The sequence below is a fragment of the Scyliorhinus torazame genome, chromosome 10 (genome assembly GCF_047496885.1).
Source record: "Scyliorhinus torazame isolate Kashiwa2021f chromosome 10, sScyTor2.1, whole genome shotgun sequence".
NCBI lineage: Eukaryota > Metazoa > Chordata > Chondrichthyes > Carcharhiniformes > Scyliorhinidae > Scyliorhinus > Scyliorhinus torazame.
In genome coordinates, this window is record NC_092716.1 from 41961271 (window position 1) to 41982193 (window position 20923).

The 20923-nt window shown below is 47.0% G+C and overlaps 1 protein-coding gene across 1 annotated transcript in view; it reads right to left on the reverse strand.

The window, feature by feature from the left end:
- The window catches only part of cdt1 (chromatin licensing and DNA replication factor 1), a 36996-nt gene extending 18680 nt beyond the window's left edge, over positions 1-18316 (reverse strand). Inside the window, exons 1-4 of the mRNA XM_072518002.1 lie at positions 17702-18316; positions 9681-9767; positions 9195-9421; positions 8884-9078 (exon numbers count right to left, since the gene is read on the reverse strand). Coding sequence (XP_072374103.1) covers positions 8884-9078; positions 9195-9421; positions 9681-9767; positions 17702-18193 — 1001 coding nt within the window. The 5' untranslated portion in view covers positions 18194-18316. The remainder of the gene's footprint in view (positions 1-8883; positions 9079-9194; positions 9422-9680; positions 9768-17701) is intronic.
- Positions 18317-20923: the final 2607 nt, after the last annotated feature.

Below are 20923 nucleotides of genomic sequence, written 5' to 3' on the forward strand. Positions count from 1 at the left end.
CCCACAATGGGAGGAGTAAAGCAGCTAGGAGGCTGGCCAAGGAGGGGTTATGGCTAGTCAGGGGCGATCCGGCTGATAACCTGGAATGTAAGGGGACTGAACGGGCTGGTCAAGTGGGCCCGGGTGTTTGCACACCTGAAGGTGCTGAAGGCGGATGTGGTCATGCTCCAGGAGACACACCTGAAGGTGGCAGACCAGGTAAAACTGAGGAAAGGGTGGGTAGGTCAGGTGTTTCACTCGGGGCTGGATGCCAAAAATTGGGGGGGGGGGGCGATCTTGGTGGGAAAGAGGGTGGCGTTCGAGGCGTCACGCATTGTGACAGACAATGGCGGCAGATACGTAATGGTAAGTGGTAAGCTGCAAGGGGGGGGCGGGCGCTTTAACAGTGTTGGATCCGGCATTGGATTGCTCCAGGTCTAGGACGGGTAGGAAGCTGAGGGGGGTTTATGGACCAGGTGGGAGGGGTGGACCCTTGGAGATTTGCACGGCCGAGGGCGAGGGAATTTTCATTCTTCTCGCAGGGACTGGTGGCGGGATTAGGGGCCTCGATTGGGCTGGAGGAGCTGGCCAAAAGGATAGGGAGCATGCAGGCGGGGAAGGCACCAGGGCCGGATGGTTTCCCGGTCGAATTCTACAAAAAAAATATGTGGACCTGTTGGGCCTGTTGCTGGTTAGGACCTTTAATGAGGCAAGGGAGGGGAGGGCTTTGCCCCCGACTATGTCCCGGGCACTGATCTCCTTGATCCTGAAGCGGGACAAGGGTCCCCTGCAATGTGGGTCTTACAGGCCGATTTTGTTGTTAAATGTAGATGCCAAGGTGCTGGCGAAGGTCTCAGCCACGAGAATTGAGGATTGTGTGCCGCAGGTGATCCACAAAGACCAGACAGGATTCGTGAAGGGGAGGCAGTTGAACGCGAACGTGCGGAGGCTCCTGAACGTTATTATGATGCCGGACAGGGAGGGGGAGATAGTGGTGGCGGTGGACGCCGAGAAGGCCTTCGATAGGGTACAGTGGCGGTACTTGTGGGAGGTGTTGAAGAGGTTCGGGTTTGGGGAGGGGTTTGTCAGGTGGGTTAAGTTGTTGTACTAGGTCCCGATGGAGTGTGGCCACAAACAAGAAGAGGTCTGAGTACTTTCGGCTGCATCGAGGGTTGAGGCAGGGGTGTCCCCTGTCCCCCCTGCTCTTCACACTGGCGATTGAACCCCTGGCTATGGCACTGAGGGAATCGAGGAACTGGAGGGGGCTGGTGCGGGGTGGGGAGGAGCATAGGGTGTTGCTTTATGCGGACGACCTGCTGCTATATGTGGCGGACCCGGTGGGGGGAATGCTGGAGGTAATGAGGATCCTCAGGGAGTTCGGGGATTTCTCAGGATACAAGCTCAACATGGGAAAGAGTGAGTTGTTTGTGGTTCACCCAGGGGACCAGGAGAGGGGGATTGGCAAGCTCCCACTAAAAAGGGCGGAGAGGAGCTTCAGGTACTTGGGGGTCCAGGTGGCCAGGAGCTGGGGGGCCCTGCATAGACTTAATTTCACGAGGCTGGTGGAGAAAATGGAGGAGGAGTTCAAGAGGTGGGACGCATTGTCGCTGTCCCTGGCGGGTAGGGTGCAGTCAGTTAAGATGACGGTGCTCCCGAGGTTTTTGTTCCTGTTCCAGTGCCCCCGTGTTTATCCCGAAGGCTTTTTTCAGGCGGGTCAACAGGAGCATAACGGGGTTTGTGTGGGCGCGAGGGACTCCGAGGGCGAGAAGGGTGTTCCTGGAGCGGAGTAGGGATGGGGGGGGTTGGCACTGCCCAACTGCTGTGGGTACTACTGGGCCGCCAATGCAGTGATGGTGCGCAAGGTGGTGATGGAGGGGGCTGCATGGAAGAGGCTGGAGACGGCGTCTTGAGGGTACGAGTCTGGAGGCGCTGGCAACGGCGCCGCTCCCTCCAATGGAGGTATACCACGAGCCCGGTAGTGACGGCTACCCTCAAAATCTGGGGGCCGTGAAGGCGGCACGGGGGGGGGGGGGGGGGGGGGGAGCGAGAGAGTTGGGGTCACGGTGTGGACCCCAGTACGGGGGTACCTCCGGTTTGTCCCAGGGAGAATAGATGGAGGGTTTTCGGGGTGGAACAGGGCAAGGATAAGAAGGCTGGGGGACCTGTTTGTGGATGGGAAGTTCGCGAGCCTGGGTGAATTGGAGAAGTATGGGCTCCCCCCGGGGAACACCTTCAGATATTTACAGGTAAGGGCGTTTGCCAGGCGGCAAGTGGTGGAATTCCTGCGGCTGCTGCCACACACAGTACAGGACAGGGTGCTTTCGGGGAGGGGGGGGGGAAGATCTCGGAAACTTACCAGGTGATGCAGGAGGAGGAGGCCTCAGTGGTGGAGTTGAAAGGTAAGTGGGAGGAGGAGTTGGGAGAGGAGATCGAAGAGGGGACATGGGCAGATGCCCTAGGGAGGGTGAACTCTTTCTCTTCGTGCGAGAGGCTCAGCCTCATACAGTTTAAGGTGCTGCACATGACCGGGACAAGGATGAGCCGGTTCTTTGGGGGTGAGGACAGGTGTGTTAGGTGCTCAGGGAGCCCAGCAAAATCACACCCATATGTTCTGGGCATGCCCAGCGCTGGAGGAATTTTGGAAGGGCGTAGCGAGGATGGTGTCGAGGGTGGTAGGATCCAGGATCAGACCGGGCTGGGGGCTCGCAATATTTGGGGTGGCAGAGGAGCCGGGTGTGCAGGAGGCTAAAGAGGCCGGAATTCTGGCCTTTGCGTCCCTGGTAGCCCGGCAAAGGATTCTCCTTCAGTGGAAAGATGCGAGACCCCCAAGCGTGGATCAGCTATATGGCAGGGTTCATTAAATTGGAGAGGGTGAAATTCGCCTTGAGAGGGTCGGTACAAGGGTTCTTTAAGTGGTGGCAACCGTTCTTAGACTTTCCGGCAGAACGATAGACATTGGTCAATGGCAGGAGCAGCTCGGGGTGGGGGGGGGGGTTTACAATATTTTTGTTATTTACACTGGAGGGTCTGAGGGGGTGTATATACCTGTTGTGTTAAATCAAGGTGTTAATGTTAATTTATTATTTATGTACGGGGGGGGGGGGTTGCTCTTTTTAGGTTGTGTTTTGTACTTAACCCTGTTGGGTTCTTTTTTCTTTCTCATTTTGTTATTGATATTTTATGAAAACCTTTAATAAAAATTATTTTTAAAAGAAAGACAATGGCAGGGATTCTCCAAAATCGCGGGAAATTGTTTCACGCCAGCGTCAACGGGCCTCTTGGCCCAGTGATTCTGCACCTCACAGGGGGCCAGCGTGGCGCTGAAGTGCTTCACGCAGCTCCAGCTGCCGATATTGGCCACAGCACTTCTGGCCGTGGGTCCACGCATTTGCGCCGAACCCTACAGCAAGCCCCCCCCCCCCCCCCCCCCAGGAATGTGCGCGCCCGCCGATCGGTTGCCCCCGATCGTGGGCCTGGCTGTCATGGAGACCCCCCCTCCCCCAAGTCTGATCCCCACGCCCCCCCCCTACCAGGACGCCCCCCGCAGTCGCGATGCTGAGCTCCCGCCGCGTGGAACCATACGGGAACCACGCCGGCAGGATTCGGCGGGAACTCGGCCGGTCGACCCCACAGAATCGCCGCGGGGCCTTTCAACAGCCCCCGACTGGCAAAGCGTCGACCGCGCGCACGCGACTGACGCCGATTCTCCAGTCGCCAGAGAATCGAGTCTCACCGTCGGATCCGATCGCGGGCATTCTCCGCCCCCGCGTCAAAATCACGAACCCCGCCCAATAAATGTTAGCCTTTCCAGCGATGCTCACGAATAAACTGCTTTGAAACAGTCTGTCAGCACCAGATTCAGGATTGTCCTGATAACGTACCCCAACAGATCCTAATTTTCAAAATTCCGTAACCCATTCCTTCAGTGAAACATTTGCTGATTATGTCCATTCCAAAAAGTGAAGATATTAATCCATGCTTCTAACTCATCTAACTGTACCCATATTTAGCGCCTTTTGAAGTTAGTTAAAACGACCTCCGCAAAGCCATCCGAGATGCCAAAAGAGAGAATATCAAACCAAGCTAGAGTCACAGACACTTGGCGGTTGTGGCAAGGACTAAACAACATAAGCTACAAAGTGAAGCCGAACAGTATCTCTGGAAGTGCGTGGCGAGGACGGTGTCGGGGGTGGTAGGATCCAGGGTCAAGCCGGGCTGGGGGCTCGCAATATTTGGGGTTGCAGGGGAGCCGGGAGTGCAGTAGGCGAAAGAGGCCGGAATTCTGGCCTTTGCGTCCCTGGTAGCCCGGCGAAGGATTCTTCTTCAGTGGAGGGATGAGAGGCCCCCAAGCGTGGAATCCTGGATCAAAGATATGGCGGGGTTTATTAAATTGGAGAAGTTGAAAAATTCACCTTAAGGGGATCAGTGCAAGGGTTCTTTAGGCGGTGGCAACCGTTCTTGGACTTGCTGGCAGAATAGTAGACAATGGTCAGCAGCAGCAACCCGGGGGGGGGGGGGTGTATATATATTTGCTATGTTTGCTTTGTGTTAACTCGGGGTGTTAATTTATTATTTATGTATGGGGGAGGGGGGCACGGGGGTGGTTTTACTTTGTTCTGTATTTAATTCTATTGGGTTCCTTGTTCATTCTGTTGTTGATATTTTGCGAAAACCCTAATAAAAATTTGGGAAAAAAGAAAAGGAACAGGACTTTTGACTCTTCATACAACGGTAACTAAAACATCTAACAATGGTAGCAGAGGATGGTTGCTGTGCAAATGTGAAGGTTTGAAAGATTCAATTTTTCCTGATCAAACCAAGGAGTGAGTGAGAAGGAAAAAAATAAAAGATACATGGCTGAACCCAGGATAAAGATGGCTGGATATGACTATCCCCCCTTATTTTCTGAAAGGGAATCGTACGACCAATGGAGACGTGCAGTAGTTATGTGGACTAAGGTAACTGCCTCGGGAAAGAAAAAACAAGGTATGGCAATGGCTCTTTCTCTCCCTTTTGACAGCAAAATCCGAAACAAAGTGCTTTCTGAGCTGAAATTGGAAGAGTTAGACTCAGAAGAAAGTCTGGATACTCTATTACAATATATGGATAAGATTTCCAAGAAAGAGGACTTGTTAAGTGTGTATGAAGTATCGTCGGAATTTGACAAGTTCCGGAAAATAGAGGAATTCTCCATGGAAGAGTATATAATGGAATTTGGCAGACTACATAAAAGGCTGCAGAAACACAATCTGGAATTTCCACAGTCTGTGTTGGCCTTTAAATTACTTGACTGTGCTACAGTGAGCAACATGGATAGGATCCTGGTTTTGACAGGAGTTCAATTTACGGATGAGGATAACTTATTCGATCAGATGACAAAAGCTTTAAAGAAGTTTCTGGGGAAACATTCGATTCCAATGACCCAAATAGGTCAGCCTGCTATAAAGCAGAATATGGAAGATACACAACTAACAGAATGGCGAAATTGTACGGCTACGAACAGGGCCCAAGACTATAGAAGGAGATCGGGACCCGGAAATTATGAAGACAGAAACCCAGTTAGAACTTACAGTAGGAAGATGAACCCCAGAAATGCACAGGGCATGATAAATCGATGTGACTCTCAATACCATTATGTCTTTAACTGTCCAAAACGTTATGATAGAGTGTTTGAAGCGACACATGACACGGAAGAGTCAGAAGAGGAAAAAGATAAGTGTTCAGAGAGAAGACATTGTCCTATTAACAAGCAGTTTTACACCGGTAATGAGGGTGTTGGTTGCAGAATCCTTCAATTGTGCTGTATTGGACAGTGGCTGCACATCTACTGTGTGTGGAATTGACTGGTTAAAATGTTTCCTGGACTCCTTGAATGCTGAAAGTCATAACAAGGTTAAAGAATTTGAAAGTTCCACAGGTTTCAAGTTTGGGGATGATAATACGCTGAAGTCGCTGAAAAGAGTGGTGAACCCTTGCAATATTGCCAGAGTGAATCATTTCATTAGCACGGATGTTGTATCAAGTGAGATACCTTTGCTCCTGAGCAGACCGTCGATGAAGAAAGCACACATGAAACTGGATATGGAACAGGATAAGGCAAGTTTTTGGAAAGACGGTGGACTTACAATTTACACAGTCGGGACACTATTGTATTCCATTACTGACAAATAATATTTCAAGTAGAGTGGTTACGGATGTGTTAATGGGACTTTCGCTTACAAAAGGCTTGTTGTATTAAAACTGCATAGGCAATTTGCACATCCGTCTCCTCGGAGGCTGAAAGATTTATTAAAGGATGCAGGAGTAAGGGATGAAGACAATACTAAACTGACAGAACAGGTTAGTGATTGCTGTGAATGACAGTTTGGCTCAAGATAGAATCAAAGCTTGATAGGAAATAGAATGTCAAAGCTTTGCAACAGCGTACGTGACTTTCGAGATGAATCGCTTCTGCTTTTGCACGAGACAGTTGCAATAACAGGAAAACAGGACGCAGATGAGGGAATGAGTTTCTCATTCTAAAGATAATTATAACTTAGCTGAGAGCAACAGAATGTCGTAATTTGGGCCTCGTCTAAGGGGGCCGTTCTCAGAAAAGGAACAGTGTCATATATTGTATGCAAGCTACTGTCAAATGTACTGATATTGGCTTGCTGCTGTACCTCCCCGAAGTACAGGTGCAGACCCGGCTGTGAATAAACGTACGTTGAAGTGACTTGGTGTTCGATTGATCATTTCATCCGGACTGACAATAGCAAATTCTCATGAAGTTTGTAGGAAGTACAGAAGGACACCAGCACGACCGATAGTAACCCTACCTTTGGCCAGGGATTTTAACGACGTTGTGGCTGTGGACCTTAAGATCTGGGATAAGGCCATTTTTCCCGAAAGGACAACTACCAAAGGTTGGCACAAAGGTGACATACTTGCCTGAAGGGCCTAATCAATGGAAGGATGCAACTGTTATTAGAGCAGGGAAGGTCACTGGAAAGTATAAACATTGGTTGAATGTACAGCATTCAGGGGAGGGAGTTAAGACAATGGATTGGGAACACGAAGCTCAAAAATGGAGGTCACAGACACGCAGTGCCAGTCCAGATAGTACATCAGTTAGTGAACAGGTTCGCAGAAAAAGGCCGAGAATTTTGAAAGGACATCCCACAGCAGATAGGAAAGATCAAGCAGTAGCAGTATAGAACAAGTTACCAGGCGGGAGAGGGGACATAGTTTATCAAGTCTCGGAACATGAGTAAGACTACGAATACTAATAGGAGTAGAAGCCCACATGCACGTGAGATTTTGGTGGCTTCCAATAAATGACATGAAAAGTTATCAAAGATGCTGAACAGCAAGAACTGCATAGTTGGAGTGAATTTGGGGTACCCACGGAAGTACTGGATAGGAGACAAAGAGCTCTATCCCACAGATGGATTTGCACGGAAAAGGTTCTTCCGGATGGAACTTATAAGTAGAAGGCAAAGGCCAGGCTTGTGGCAAGGGGATTTGAAGAAATCTTAGTTGATCAGGATTTAAGGGTAGATTCACCTACAGCAGGAAAGGTTAATTTTAAAGATCTTCTTTTAGCCACAAATTCATGGGAATGTAAATGTACAGATATGAAATCTGCCTTCTTGCAAGGGCATCAGCTCCAGAGACATTTTTCTCCGTCCTCCTAAAGAAGCAGCTAACACAGAAGGGGTATTCTGGAAGTTGAACAAATGTGTATGTGGTTTAAATGTTGCACCTAGATTCTGGTATTTTTCGGTAAGGTCAGTTTTGTTAAAGTTAGGCTGTTACCAGTTGAAAGCAGATCCGGTAATGTTTTACTGGCACTATAAAGGGAACCTTTCTGGCATCTTTATGATGCATGTCAAATCATTTTTGTGAGGTGGGACTAGTGATTTTGAAGCTTTTGTAATCTCTGGTTTGAGGAAAGAATTCAGGCCTGGAAGTCAGGCTTCTGGTGCATTTAAATATATTGGACTGGAAATCGGACAGACGAAGTTACGGGCAACTTTACATCAGCAATCTTATTTGGAAAGCATCAGCCCAATAGCAATTAGTCGTGGCCGGGTTTTCACAAAAAGATGCAAGGTTTCAAAGATGGAAAAAGAGCAACTGCAAAGTTTAATTGGGCAACTGAATTGGTTAGGTAGACAGACTAGACCGGACGTGAGTTTTGATGTCTTAAGAGTAGAGTACAAAAATGAATGATCCCAAAGTGGAAGACATAATAAAAGCAAATAAAGCGTTTGGCCAAACTAAAAAAAAATGCAGGAGTGTGTTTTGAGGTTCCCGGTTTTAGGTGACCGTAGGCACTTGAAATTCATAGTATATAGTGATGCGTCCTATGCAAATCAGGCACAGGAGGTTTTAGAATTTTCCTCTTGGGGAACAATGGTAAATGTTGTCCTCTTGTGTGGGAAACAAAGAAAATAAGGAAAGTGGTCAAAAGCACTTTGGCTGCTGAGACGTTAAGCTTTGTCGAGGCGGTGGATATGGCCTTTTATATATCTCATATAAAATTAAATGCGCCTTTTTCTTACAAAAAAAAATGTGAACAAAAATAGAAGGGGGGTATGTGATTGAGTTTCTTTAAATTTAGTTTTCACCTAATTATTTTTTTCTCCAAGTAAGGGGAGACTGTTAATTAATGGGTTAAGAGTTAAGTAATGCATTGAGACATTGCAATTAGTTGTCTCATTTATGTTAAGTATCCAATGATTGACACTGATATGTAAAGGGGCTTCAGGTGGCCCTTGTGTCAGGTGGTGTTGTTAAGAGTTTTGTGCAGAGGCGGTGGAAGTTAAATAAATGGTGTTTGGTGAAAAGGAACAGGACTTTTGACTCTTCATACAACCGTAACTAAACCGTATAACATTCATCAATATAATCTATACTCACTTCCTCATCAAGTCCTGGGCCCCTTGTTTCACCTTGGTAAAGGTAATGGTCTCAGAGCGATTGAACAACATGCTCACGATGGTGTCCATACTACGGAACATCTCTGCCAACAGCTTGTACTTGAATGGCAGGTTCAACCCTGGTGGGACGTCCTGTGCTAAATTGTGGAACCGCTGATATGCTGGTGCCTTCGCCCTGGAAGAGTACGTATTATGAATACCAGCGGCCTGCTGTGTTCAATCACAAATACATTTGACAATTTTTTCAGCTTTTTGTATTTTACGTCATTTGCAGAGTGCTTTTTTCCTCACCTCTCCTCGGCACTGGATTTTACCTCCTGTTCAGTTGCCTTTCTTCGTTCCAACTTATTTTCTTGTACTTTCAATTCCAGTTCCCGAACCCGCTTTAGACGGTTCTTGATATCACTATTCAATTCCGAGGTAGGAGCAAACGAATTAGGTGTTGGTGTAAGTTTCTGGATTCGTTGCAGCCGGGCCTTTAACCCCAAAAAAGTCTCCTTTGCAGGCGTTGAGTCAGTCTGAAAGAAACACACACTGAAGACTCCACAAGTTGTTTTCACCTTAAATTTGTTTCGAGTCATATTCAGCAATAAACAATTTGGTGTAGGACATTTAATTTGCCATCTTGTTCATATGCAAAATGCCCCACAACTGACCATAACAGCTTGGAGGATGATACTCTAATCACAGCCTGACATACTGCCAGAGACTGTCTGCAGCTTGAGTGTACCCAAAAGCACAGTCCATATACAAAAAATATCTGCAGAGATTTCATACCTGCTGGTTTCTCCCATTTGAAATATGTAGTCCTGGAGACTTGGAAATTGCTTTCCTCAAGGCTGTTGCCTCATGAATGGATGAATCCTAAATGAGTACACCGAGATCCATTAATTTCAGCAGCTTCACATTTGTGCATTGTAATAGAAACAGCTCAGAACTTAACAGTAAGAATAACGGCAAGTCTACCCGTGCTCCCTGTTATAAAAGGCATAATCATGTAGTCACTTCCAGCATCTAAAAATGTGAAATGCAAATGTGGAAATAAGAAAGCTGCTGTCTGGATTGCCCTGCCCTGCAGAAACTTCGCTATACTTGTGCCTTGCCTAGGGACATGACACTCATGTTTGGAAAGACATGAATGTCGCAGTAACCATGAACAATGCCATAAAAAGTTAGCAATAGTCCATTCAACTTTTAAGTAGATTTTAATGGCAAGGTCTTAATTACTGCAACCAGCTGGTGCTAAAAAAAATACTCTTACAAACGTAGAGGTTCATTCCTTAAATTTTAATTTGGAGACTTCTAATTTTTTTTTTTTTTTTTTAAATAAACCCTTAGTCTCTCATCTCACTTTTTCTTAATCCTATCTTTATTTCGTTACCTGATTTTACATTGAACATTCAGAAACAAGACACTTCCTAGTTTAGAATCTGCATGCCAGTGTTGATATTATGTTAGTTGCATTTTTAAGGTCAAGGATAAACAGGTGGTGGATACTGACCGCTTATGGGATTGAGCACACAGGGGGCACATTTTTGTTTTATTTGAAAGAGTATAAAGGTGGGGAGGGGGGGAAATCACATTTAATTTAATTTTTTCTTTTTCATTGTTGCCCTTTTAAGGGACTGTCCTCCTTATTTGTTCTGTTAATTTGTAGCATTCTCCAGTCTAAAAAGACATCACTTTTAAGCCTTCGCAGCCGACGAGCACCATGCGGGCAGAGGTCATTATCACCCCAGGGAACAATATTTTGGTATAGTTACTGGAGCTTCCTTTTGACGTTCTGATTTAGTCACAGTGCCCCTTCAGGGGCTGGCACCCTTGAGTTTGTTCATTTTACTGATCATTTGTTTTAATCAATCGAGTAAAAAAGGGGACACCGGTCAGCTGTGGCTAAATGGATAGCACCCTTGCCGCCCAGTCACAAATTTAAATTTTACCCCAGGGATTGAACACAAAAGACCCAGGCTGACACTCCAATGCATCACGGAAGGTGCAGTGCACTTTCAAAAGTGTTGTCTTTCAAATGAGATATTACAGAGGCCCCCCCGCCTGCTTGGGTGGATGTAAAAGATCCCCAGCACTATTTACACAAGTCTTGTTGCGCAGTGGGTAGCATCCCCACCTCGGAGCCAGAAGCTCGTGTTGACTCCCATTCCAAGACTTGACATCCAAGGAAAATGCATTTATAACTCGGCCAAGAGTGGCAGAGATTCCCGATCAGCTATGTGGTGGGAAGAAATTGGAGCCTAACCATCATTATCCGTAGCTCCAGACTACAACATGCCAATGTGCATTTTGCCACATTGCCACAGCTAGAAAAAGGGGACTGCACAAGAGTGTGAAATAGCTCAGTTGAGAGTTAGATTGAAGTCCCTGGTTAAATCCCCAGGTTTCAGCTGCTCTCATTCTGCATGAATTTATAAAAAGAGGGCTGCTGGATCATTAAGCGTTGGTAGGCAAGAGGCAGACACGTGTTGCTCCATTCTGTAAATAAATCATCCCATCAAAAAAAAAAAAGGGTGTGTCTAGTTTCATACTTCACCATCTGGCTTAGGACAACATATTAATGGATCTTCAAATGATTGGTTATGGAGACATGCCATCTGGTTCACGGATTTAAACTTTAGATGTGGCCTACAGTATATATTTAAGTAAACCCAGGAATAGGAAAGAAACTCCCAGATGCTCATTGAGATTTGCCAATTAAAGTGTGCAGCTTTGAGCTCTACTGAATTACTATTCACAAGCGTATTTCTCTGCAGCCAGAATTATGGTGCACTGCTTATATAGACTGAAGAATAGATGCAAATATGATATTGAGCAATTAACACAAAAACATCCTCGATCTGGTTTTCAGTCTATGTTAAGTTGGCTGATCTAAGCGTCTGTCAGCAATTGGGGTAAGCACACACCAAGAATGGTCTCAAAATGTTTGCTGGAACTCGATCCCTGAAGCAATATGAAAGGGAGAACACTTTGTTAAAAAGAACGTCTCTGGAGAGTTGCAAAATACTGTGTTATGATGAATGGGAAATGAGTGCATACAGCTCAATTGGAGAATCTGTGATAAGCAAGAGCTTCTTTTACTGAAAACATTGAAATTCGGACCCTCGTGTGCATGTAATCGGATTTACTGTTTGAACAAATATTTCCTAAAACAGACCCCATTGACTGGCGTGACACAGAAGAGAAAAGATCAGTGGGGGAAAAAAAGTGTTGGAAATCTTATGACAGTAACTCCCAGCAAGGTGTCTGCTTCAGCAAATGACCAATTTGATGTATTCTGGTTAGGAGAGAGCACATCATAAAACCAGCCAAGTAAAATAGCTTTTAGTGGAGCCAGTCAAGTCAAGGAAAAATTTGGATTTACAGTGCACTTTTCACAATTTCCGGACACCCCAGATAATTTTATAATCAATCGATCGATCACTGTTGAAATGCAGCCACTGTTACAATGTAGGGAAATGGACCAATTAATTTGCACACAGACAGATCCCACAAACAGCAATAAAGATAAACGACTAAATAAGTACTGAAGTGATCCTGCTCGAGAAACAAATGGCCAAAGAGTATTTACACCCGAGGGGGTTTGCAGTGCTTTGTTAAAAAAATGGAATCACTGGCAGTACGACACTGAAGCGCAGACCCAAACCACATGCTCAAATATCTGCTGTTTAACGGGGAATTAAGACAGACCCAGCATTGAATTTGCTTAATGTTCAAACACCATCATTCTTTAAACAGAGTTGCAAAATTGAACTGAAAAGTTCTGTTGAAATACTCGCAGCAATTCACTGATCCAAATAATCTCCATGAACAAGAGCAGGTCAAGAAGAGGTTAAAATTAACATTTGGGAGTAATTCCTCAAATCCACAACTTCTACCACCTCGGAAGGGTAAAGGCAGCAAGCAGATGCATGGGAACAGAACCACCTACAAGTTCGCCTCCAAGTCTCACACCATCCTGACTTTGGGACTATATCACCAATCATTCTATGTCGAGAGGTCAAAATCCTGGAAGTCCCTTCCTAATAGCACTGTGTACCTACACCACATGGCTAAACAAGGAGGTCAAGGACAATATAAAGGCAAAAACTAAGGTATATTATATTGCAAAGGCCAGTGGCAGGCTGGAATATTGGGAAAGTTTCAAACATAAACAAAAGGATACTAAAAAAAGCAATAAAAAGAGCCAAGATACATTACAAAATAAAAACTAGTGCAAAATATCATAAAGGATACCAAAAGCTTCTATAAGTACAGAAAAGAGAAGAGAGTCATTAAAGTGAATGTTGGTCCCTAGGATGTTGAAACCAGAGAGTTAATAGTGGGGAACACAGAAATGGCAAAGATGCTAAATCTTTGCCTCAGTTTTCACGGTGGAGGACACGAGCACCATTCCTATAGGAACGGGCAATTTACAGGTAATAGAGGGGGAGGAACTTAGGACAATCAACATCAATAGGGAAACGATACTCAAAAACCTACTGAGATTGAGAGTAGACAAGTCCCCCAGGCCTGATGCCCTACGTTTAAGGTGTTAAAGGAAGTGGCAGTGGATCCATTGGTTATGATATTCCAAAATTCCCTGGACACAGGGAAGGTTCCATTGGATTGGAAAAATGCCAACATAACAAATTCAAAAAGGGAGGGAGGCAGAATGTGGGGAATTACAGACCAGTTAGTTTAACATCTGTTGTTGGAAAATTGTTATAATCATTTATCAAGAAAGTATCAGGACATTTGGAAAGTCAAAACGCTATCCATCAGTCAACATGGTTTTATGAAGGGCAAATCATGTTTGACTCATTTACTAGAATTCTTCGAGGATGTACCAAGCAAAGTGCACAATGGAGATCCTGTAGATGTAGTATAGCTGGACTTCCGGAAGGTGTTTGATAAGATGCTGCACAGAAGGTTAATCCACAAGGTGAGATCACATGGGATTAGGGGCAATTTATTAGCTTGGATAGAAGACTGGCTGAGAAACAGAAGACAGAGTCGGGATAAATGCTTTTTTTTTTCCAGATGGCAAGATGTAACTAGTGATGTGCCACAGGGTTCAGTCCTTGGGCCCCAGCTATTTACCGTCTATATAAGTGACTTGGATATAGGGATAGAAGGTTCTACAGACAAATTTGCAGACGACACAAACATTGGTGGGACAGTAAGTTGCAATGAGGAAATGAGAACCTTACAAATGGATATAGATAGGTTAGGAGAGTGGGCCAAAGTGTGGCAGATGGAGTTTAACGTGGATAAGTGTGAGGTCACACATTTTGGTGAAAAAATGGGAAGGCAACATATTATCTAAATAGGGAGCGACTTCGGTGTGCAGAGGGATCTGGAGGTCCTCTTTAATGAGTCACAGAAAACTAGCATTAAGTACAATAGATAATAAAGAAAGCGAATGGAATGTTGATATTTATAACTAAAGGAATAGAGTGTAAAGATAAGGAAGTGTTGTCGCAACTATACAAGGCATTGGTGAGACCACACCTGGAGTATTGTGCAGATTTGGTCCCCTTATTTGCAGAGAGATGTGGTGGCATTGGAGGCAGTTCAGTGGATGCTCACTAGGTTGATTCCAGAGATGAATCATAGAATAAACAGTGCAGAAGGAGGCAATTCAGCCCATCGAGTCTGCACCAGCCCTTGGAAAAAGTACCCCTCACCTCCACCCTGTCCCCGCAACCCCACCTAACCTTTTTCGTTTGGACAGCAAGGGCAATTTAGCATGGCCAATCCACCTAACCTGCCAATCTTTGGATTGTGTGAGGAAACCCCGAGCATCCAGAAGAAACACACGCAGACACGGGGAGAATGTGCAGACTCCACACAGAGTGACCCAAGCCGGGAATTGAACCTGGGATCCTGGAGCTGTGAAGCAACAGTGCTAACCACTGTGCTCCCGTGCCGACCAGGGTTTGTCGTATGAAAAGAGATTCAACAGTTAAGACCTGTACTCTTTAGAGTTTCGGAGAATGAGGGGAGATCAAATTGAGGTACACAAGATGAACCAAGGTGGCGCCGGATTTTACTCTCATTCTATGCTTCTAAAACTTCATTTCAACTCTTCTAAACTCACTAACAATGTTCTTATTCAATTACTTACCTACCTCGTATTAAGTTGATCTTTGCTCTACACCTTGCTATAACTAACATTATATTCTGCAGTCTCTCCTTCCTTCATGTACGGTATGCATTGTTTGTACAGCATGCAAGAAACAATACTTTTCACTGTCTAATGCATGTGACAATAATAAATCAAATCAAAATGATAAAAGGTATGGATAAAGTAGACGCGGAGCAGATGCTGCCTCTTGTGGAGCATTCTAGAACGAGAGGTAATAGTCTTAGGAGAAGAGGTAGCAAATTTAAAACAGTTGATGAGAAACTACTTCTCCCAAAGGGTTGTGAATCTGTAGAACACGTTACCCCAGAGTGCCTTGGGACAATGAGTAAATTTGAGGAGGAGTTAAGACAGATTTTCTAATTGGCGATAGGTTGAAGGGTTATGTAGAACGGGCAGGACAATGGAGTTAAGGTCAGGATGAGGTCAGCCATGATCGAATAGTGCAGCAGACAGATGGGCCAAATGGCCCAATTCTGCTTCTACATCTTATGAACTAATGAACATGGACTGCCTCAGCTCAAGGCAACAACTCCCCACCGCCTTCTCAAGGGCAATTAGGGATGGGCTTTAAATGCTGGCCTAGCCAGCGAGACCCAAATTCAATGAAAGAATTCCTCTTGCAAATGTGCAGACTTATTTCCGGGTTAATGTGAAGGTGATCTTCAAATTATCCTGCCACTGCAACACTAATATCTAAAATGCCCTGGTAAAAACTGTATCAGCACAGCTCCTGCTTTCACATCCAATTCGAACTCCAAATGTTCCTAGAACCTCAGCACCGAAAACACTTTTCTTCCATAAATTTAAGAGTACCCAATTCATTTTTTTCAATTAAGGGGCAGTTTAGCGAGGCCAATCCACCTACACTGCGCATCTTTAGGTTGTGGGGGCGAAACCCACGCAAACACGGGGTGAATGTGCAAACTCCACACGGACAGTGACCCAGAGCCGGGATTGAACCTGGGACCTCAGCGCCGTGAGGCGGAAGTGCTAACCACTGTGCCACCGTGCTGCCCTCTCTTCCATATTCTGTTGTAATTACCTAACTGTGGGCAGGTTGCAGCAGAGGTTCTTCAACAGCTGGATTGTAAGCTATCTCGGGTTGTGCTTCTTCACAAAGTTGGTTGTATAAGTGTGCTTTAGAATATAACTTAAACAGTAGAAAATAGGATATATGCAATTAAAAGCTTGGGAGTCTATTTACACTTAAAAAAGGTTGGGGCAATGTTGAATGAAGAGATTACTAGCTAGAAAGGCAAGATCATAAACAGCAAATGCAGAAACTTAAACATGGCCTTTTGGTGGAGACATGACATCTGCAAACATTTTGGAAAGGGCAGTCCAAAGAGTTGATTTTGCTTTTGTGAGTTAAATTAGTTTGGAAGCATTCATTGAGCCCTGAAAAGTTATAAAATCATGTCTTTCATCAGATCAAAGAGTGTAAATTGAGGGATAATTAACCAAAAAGCATGTTTGAGGACGTTCTGTTGTGGGCTACATGGAGATATGTGGGTTTAGGGAGGGTTGGGGCTTAATCTCAAGTTTGAAATTTTAACCTTGAACCGTGCCCAGTTTGAAGCTAGTGGAACAATCTACAGTGGTCCTCACAAGAGTCTTGTGGCAAAAGAAAGCAAATCGGCAGAATTGAGTATCGAGAAGGATACCGAACAATTGTAAAGTGTTACTTCTGAAAATAGCTGGAACATTGGGGAGAATATGTTTATAGAGCTTGTTGCGCTGAAGTCTTTTACATCCAGTGAAGTATTTTTGTTCAAAATCCTGTGGTGTAATTCTATTGGGTAAAACAAAATGTTTGAATTTCTCTTTAAATATCAATGGTCTCCAACCAGGGCTAAAAACAATCTCAGGTGTTCTGCTTCACAACGTTGGTTCTTTAGGGCAAACTATTAAAATCTTTCAAAAGAATCTGCATAGAAAGCATGTTCATGCCCTATTAAAAAAATTACATAAACAAGAAGCTAACAGGCATAATGGTCCATCCCTGATATGAAATATCAGCCCACCATTATTTTGTTGGCAGCTGCATCTATGTTGACATCCACAGGACAAATCACCTTTATAACATTGTCTGCAATGCATGAATTGTATTTGAGAAACTATTTCTGCATCCTCCTCAAATCTAAATTGGTGAAAACTCCCAACTTCTTTCTCAAACATATCCTGCAAAATTGCCTACTTCAAAAAGTACATGCAACCGCCAGGGGCCGGTGAGCCAAGTTGGCAGAACAGCTGGTTTGTGATGCAGAGCGAGGCCAGTCCAATTCCCACACCAGCTGGGGTGGTTCAGGAAGCCCCCCATGTATTCTCAACCTTGTCCCTCGCCTGCGGTGTGGCGACCCTCAGGTTAAATCACCACCAGTCAGCTCTGTCTCTCAAAAGGGAAAAGCAGCCTATCGGTCATCTGGGACGGTGGCGAATTTACTTTATAACACAGGCTATTCGGCCCACCGTGTCTGTACCAACTCCACAAGAATTCAAGGACACAGTTAATCCCACTCCAACCTTGCGTAATTTCCCCAATTTCCATTGGAAAGGTGAGGAAATGGAGCAGCTTACAGTCAAGTCCCACAAACAGGGGAGGATGAAACTCACACCCCTCCCTCTTGTTTAGTGGTCAGAAATATTTCGGATGTCTCACCGTGGGCTCGGGTCCCCCTGTGATCTGCAGCGGGGTCTCTGGCTTCACTTTGGTCTTTTCCGCAAGTGGATTCTCTGCTGCCTCCGGCTGCAACAACAGACATCGCCGGGCAGAGGGCACCCGCTGCGACCCCACGCCTGCTGCGGCTGCAGGTCGCGGCTCACCGGCGTCGGGCGACTGGGGGCGGCCGCGCTTCCTGCCGCTGCTGCCGGGCGGAGAGCCGAGCGCAGGGCGGCGACTCCGAGGCCGCAGGCCGGCCCCGCCGAAAGCGCCTTTGGGCGGGGTGGCCAGGTCATTCGGGCCGGAGAGCCGCGCACCGCCCCCGGCCTCCTCTCTGCTTCCAGCAGGCTTGTCCGAGCCTTTCCCGGGCCACCGCTTGGCAGCAATGACACCCCCGCCCGGGGCTTCCACCTTCCGGCGTTTGAGAGATCGCGGGCCCCGCGCCACATGTTTGGTCTGCGGGAAGAAGTCTGTGAGCCTGGGCTGGGCCATGGCCCCCGGTGCGCGGGCTGAGCCGGGGATTCCCTCAGTGCCGCGAGCTGAACGTTCCAACCCGGCCTCTGTTACTTTGTTTCTGCGGGGATTCCCCCAACTCCAAACCTTGGCGCCAAAATAACACGTGACCCCTCCCCCGCCGGGTGTCTCATTTCACTTCCGTCTGTCCCACCCTAATAATCCTGACCCCGCCCCTCTCGAAACAAATTGGATCCAGTCCCACCCAACCCAAAGCCATCCAGGAGCCCTTTCTAATCCCACCTTCCAGAACCCGAGTTTACAGCGTTTCAGATGCAGATCCTGGTACTTTTAAAAAGATGTGGAGATGCCGGCGTTGGACTGGGGTGAGCACAGTAAGAAGTTTTACAACACCAGGTTAAAGTCAAACAGGTTTGTTTCAAACACTAGCTTTCGGAGCATTGAAGGAGCAGCGCTCCGAAAGCTAGTGTTTGAAACAAACCTGTTGGATTTTAACCTGGTGTTGTAAGACCTCTTACATTTTAAAAGAGTTTAGGGTCTCTGCCTCCACCACCAATTCGGGCAGTGAATTCCAGACACCCAGTGTCTGTATAAAAAGGTTTCTCCGCACCGTCTGCCATTTATCTGGAATCTATGTCCCCTAGTTCTAGAATTCTCCGCCAAGGGAAACTATTTTCTCCTGTACACTCTATCTCTTCCCCTCATCATTTTGTACACCTCAATTAAGTCACCCCTCACCCTTCTTTGTTCTAAGGAAAATAAGCCCAACCTATCCAGTCTCTCCTTGTGCCTACACTTTTCTAGCCCTGGCAACATTCTTGCAAACGTTGTCTGCACTCTCCAGAGCAATTACATCCTTCCTGTAACGTGGTAACCACAACTGCACGCAATACTCCAGTTGTGGTCTCACCAGTGTGGTGGTATGTATTAGGGATCATATGGTACCTGTGAAGCCGAGAGGCTATTGGCTGACAGGTCCCGGGTCCTGGTTGGATCTGCTGACTTCTGGCTCTGCCCTGAAGGCAGAGTATGAGAACTCGAGTTCTCCCAGCAGCCGCATTCTGTAACTGAGCTGCTGCGGAACAAGTCTTGCTTAATAAAGCCTCGATAGACGTCATCACTCCTCGACTTGTGTAAGTCATTGCGCGCTACAATTTATTAAGCAAACTTAAAAGACTGTGGAGCCCCGGAGTGCCTGCGGATCAGCCCCCATGCAGCAAACTCGGCGGCCGTGTTTAAACACTGGCTAGCATGCTTCGAAGGCTACCTTCGAACGCCCCCCGCCCGGACCACAGAAGAGCAGAAAATGCAGATCCTGCATTCCAGGGTGAGCCCGGAGATCTACACGCTTATCAAAGACGCGGAGGATTTCCCGACGGCGCTCGCTTTGCTGAAAGGCGTCTACATTTGGCCCATAAACCAGGTCTACGCACGCCACCAACTCGCGACGAGATGGAAAATTCCAGGAGAATCACTGGACGAATTCTACAGCGCGCTGTTGATTTTGGGACGAAACTGCAACTGCCCGTCGGTGAGCGCGATCGAGCACACGGACCTGCTAATCAGAGACTCATTCGTGGCAGGTATGACTTCTCCCCAAATTCGTCAAAGACTTTTAGAAAGAGAGTCGCTAGGACTCTCAGAGGCACGGGCCCTTGCGGCCTCCCTCGATGTGGCCTCGCAAAACACCCGCGCCTACGGCCCCGACCGCGCGGCGGCCCCTTGGGCTCCATAGACCCCCGTTGCGACCGACTCTCCGGCACCCCCCATCCCCCCGCAAGCTTGCGCGGCTAGAGAATCAGACCATCCCGGTGAGGCCCGCTGCTACTTTTGCGGGCAGGCGAAACACCCCCGGCGGCGCTGCCCGGCCCGCGCAGCTATTTGTAAAAGCTGCGGCAAAAAGGGCCATTACGCGGCGGTGTGCCGGTCCCGGGGGGGTCGCCGCAGTCCCCGGGGAAGAACGAGGACAGCAGATTCCAACCCCCCCCCCCAACGATCCATGCGCGACCTGCGGGCGCTGCCATTTTGGGCCCCGGACACCACGAGGGGCACGTGACCCGCCGGCCACGTGCGATTCATGGGGGCGGCCATTTTGTCCACCCCCGACCGCGTGCGATTCATGGGGGTGGCCATTTTGTCCACCCCCGACCTCATGCGATCCATGGACACCGCCATCTTGGCTGACAGCCAAGGACCCCAGCATAGACGGCTCCACGGGGTCCGAAGAAAACGCCGCGACGCTACTACCACGACTGGCTTCGGTGACTCTGGACCAATCGCGGCCCCGGACGCTCCAAACGACAACAACAACGGTGCTGGTCAACTGATACGAGACGCCATGCTTGATCGGCTCCGGGAGCACGGAAAGATTTATTCACCCAGATACTGTAAGATGCTGTTTTCTGTCCATTCATCCCGCCCCCGACTTCACTTCCAAAAGCCTTTCTCCAAAACCCTGTCTCTCTCCGCAGCTTTCTCCAAATCTGCCTCTCTTCACAGCTTATCAAAATGTCTCTCTGCCTTCCTTGGTTCCACCCAATAATGACCTCATCTCCCCAAGCTAAAAAAAACCCCAAATTCTCCCTGCAGGCTGCAAAAGCACATTAACTCCCCAGAGACCTCCCCAGTCATTAGCTCATTAGCCTAGACTGAAAAATACATTTCTTTGTCAATTTCATCTGCGGGCTGCTAAAACCATTCTGGCTCTGCAAACAGAATTATTTTTAAACAAACACATTCTAACCCCAG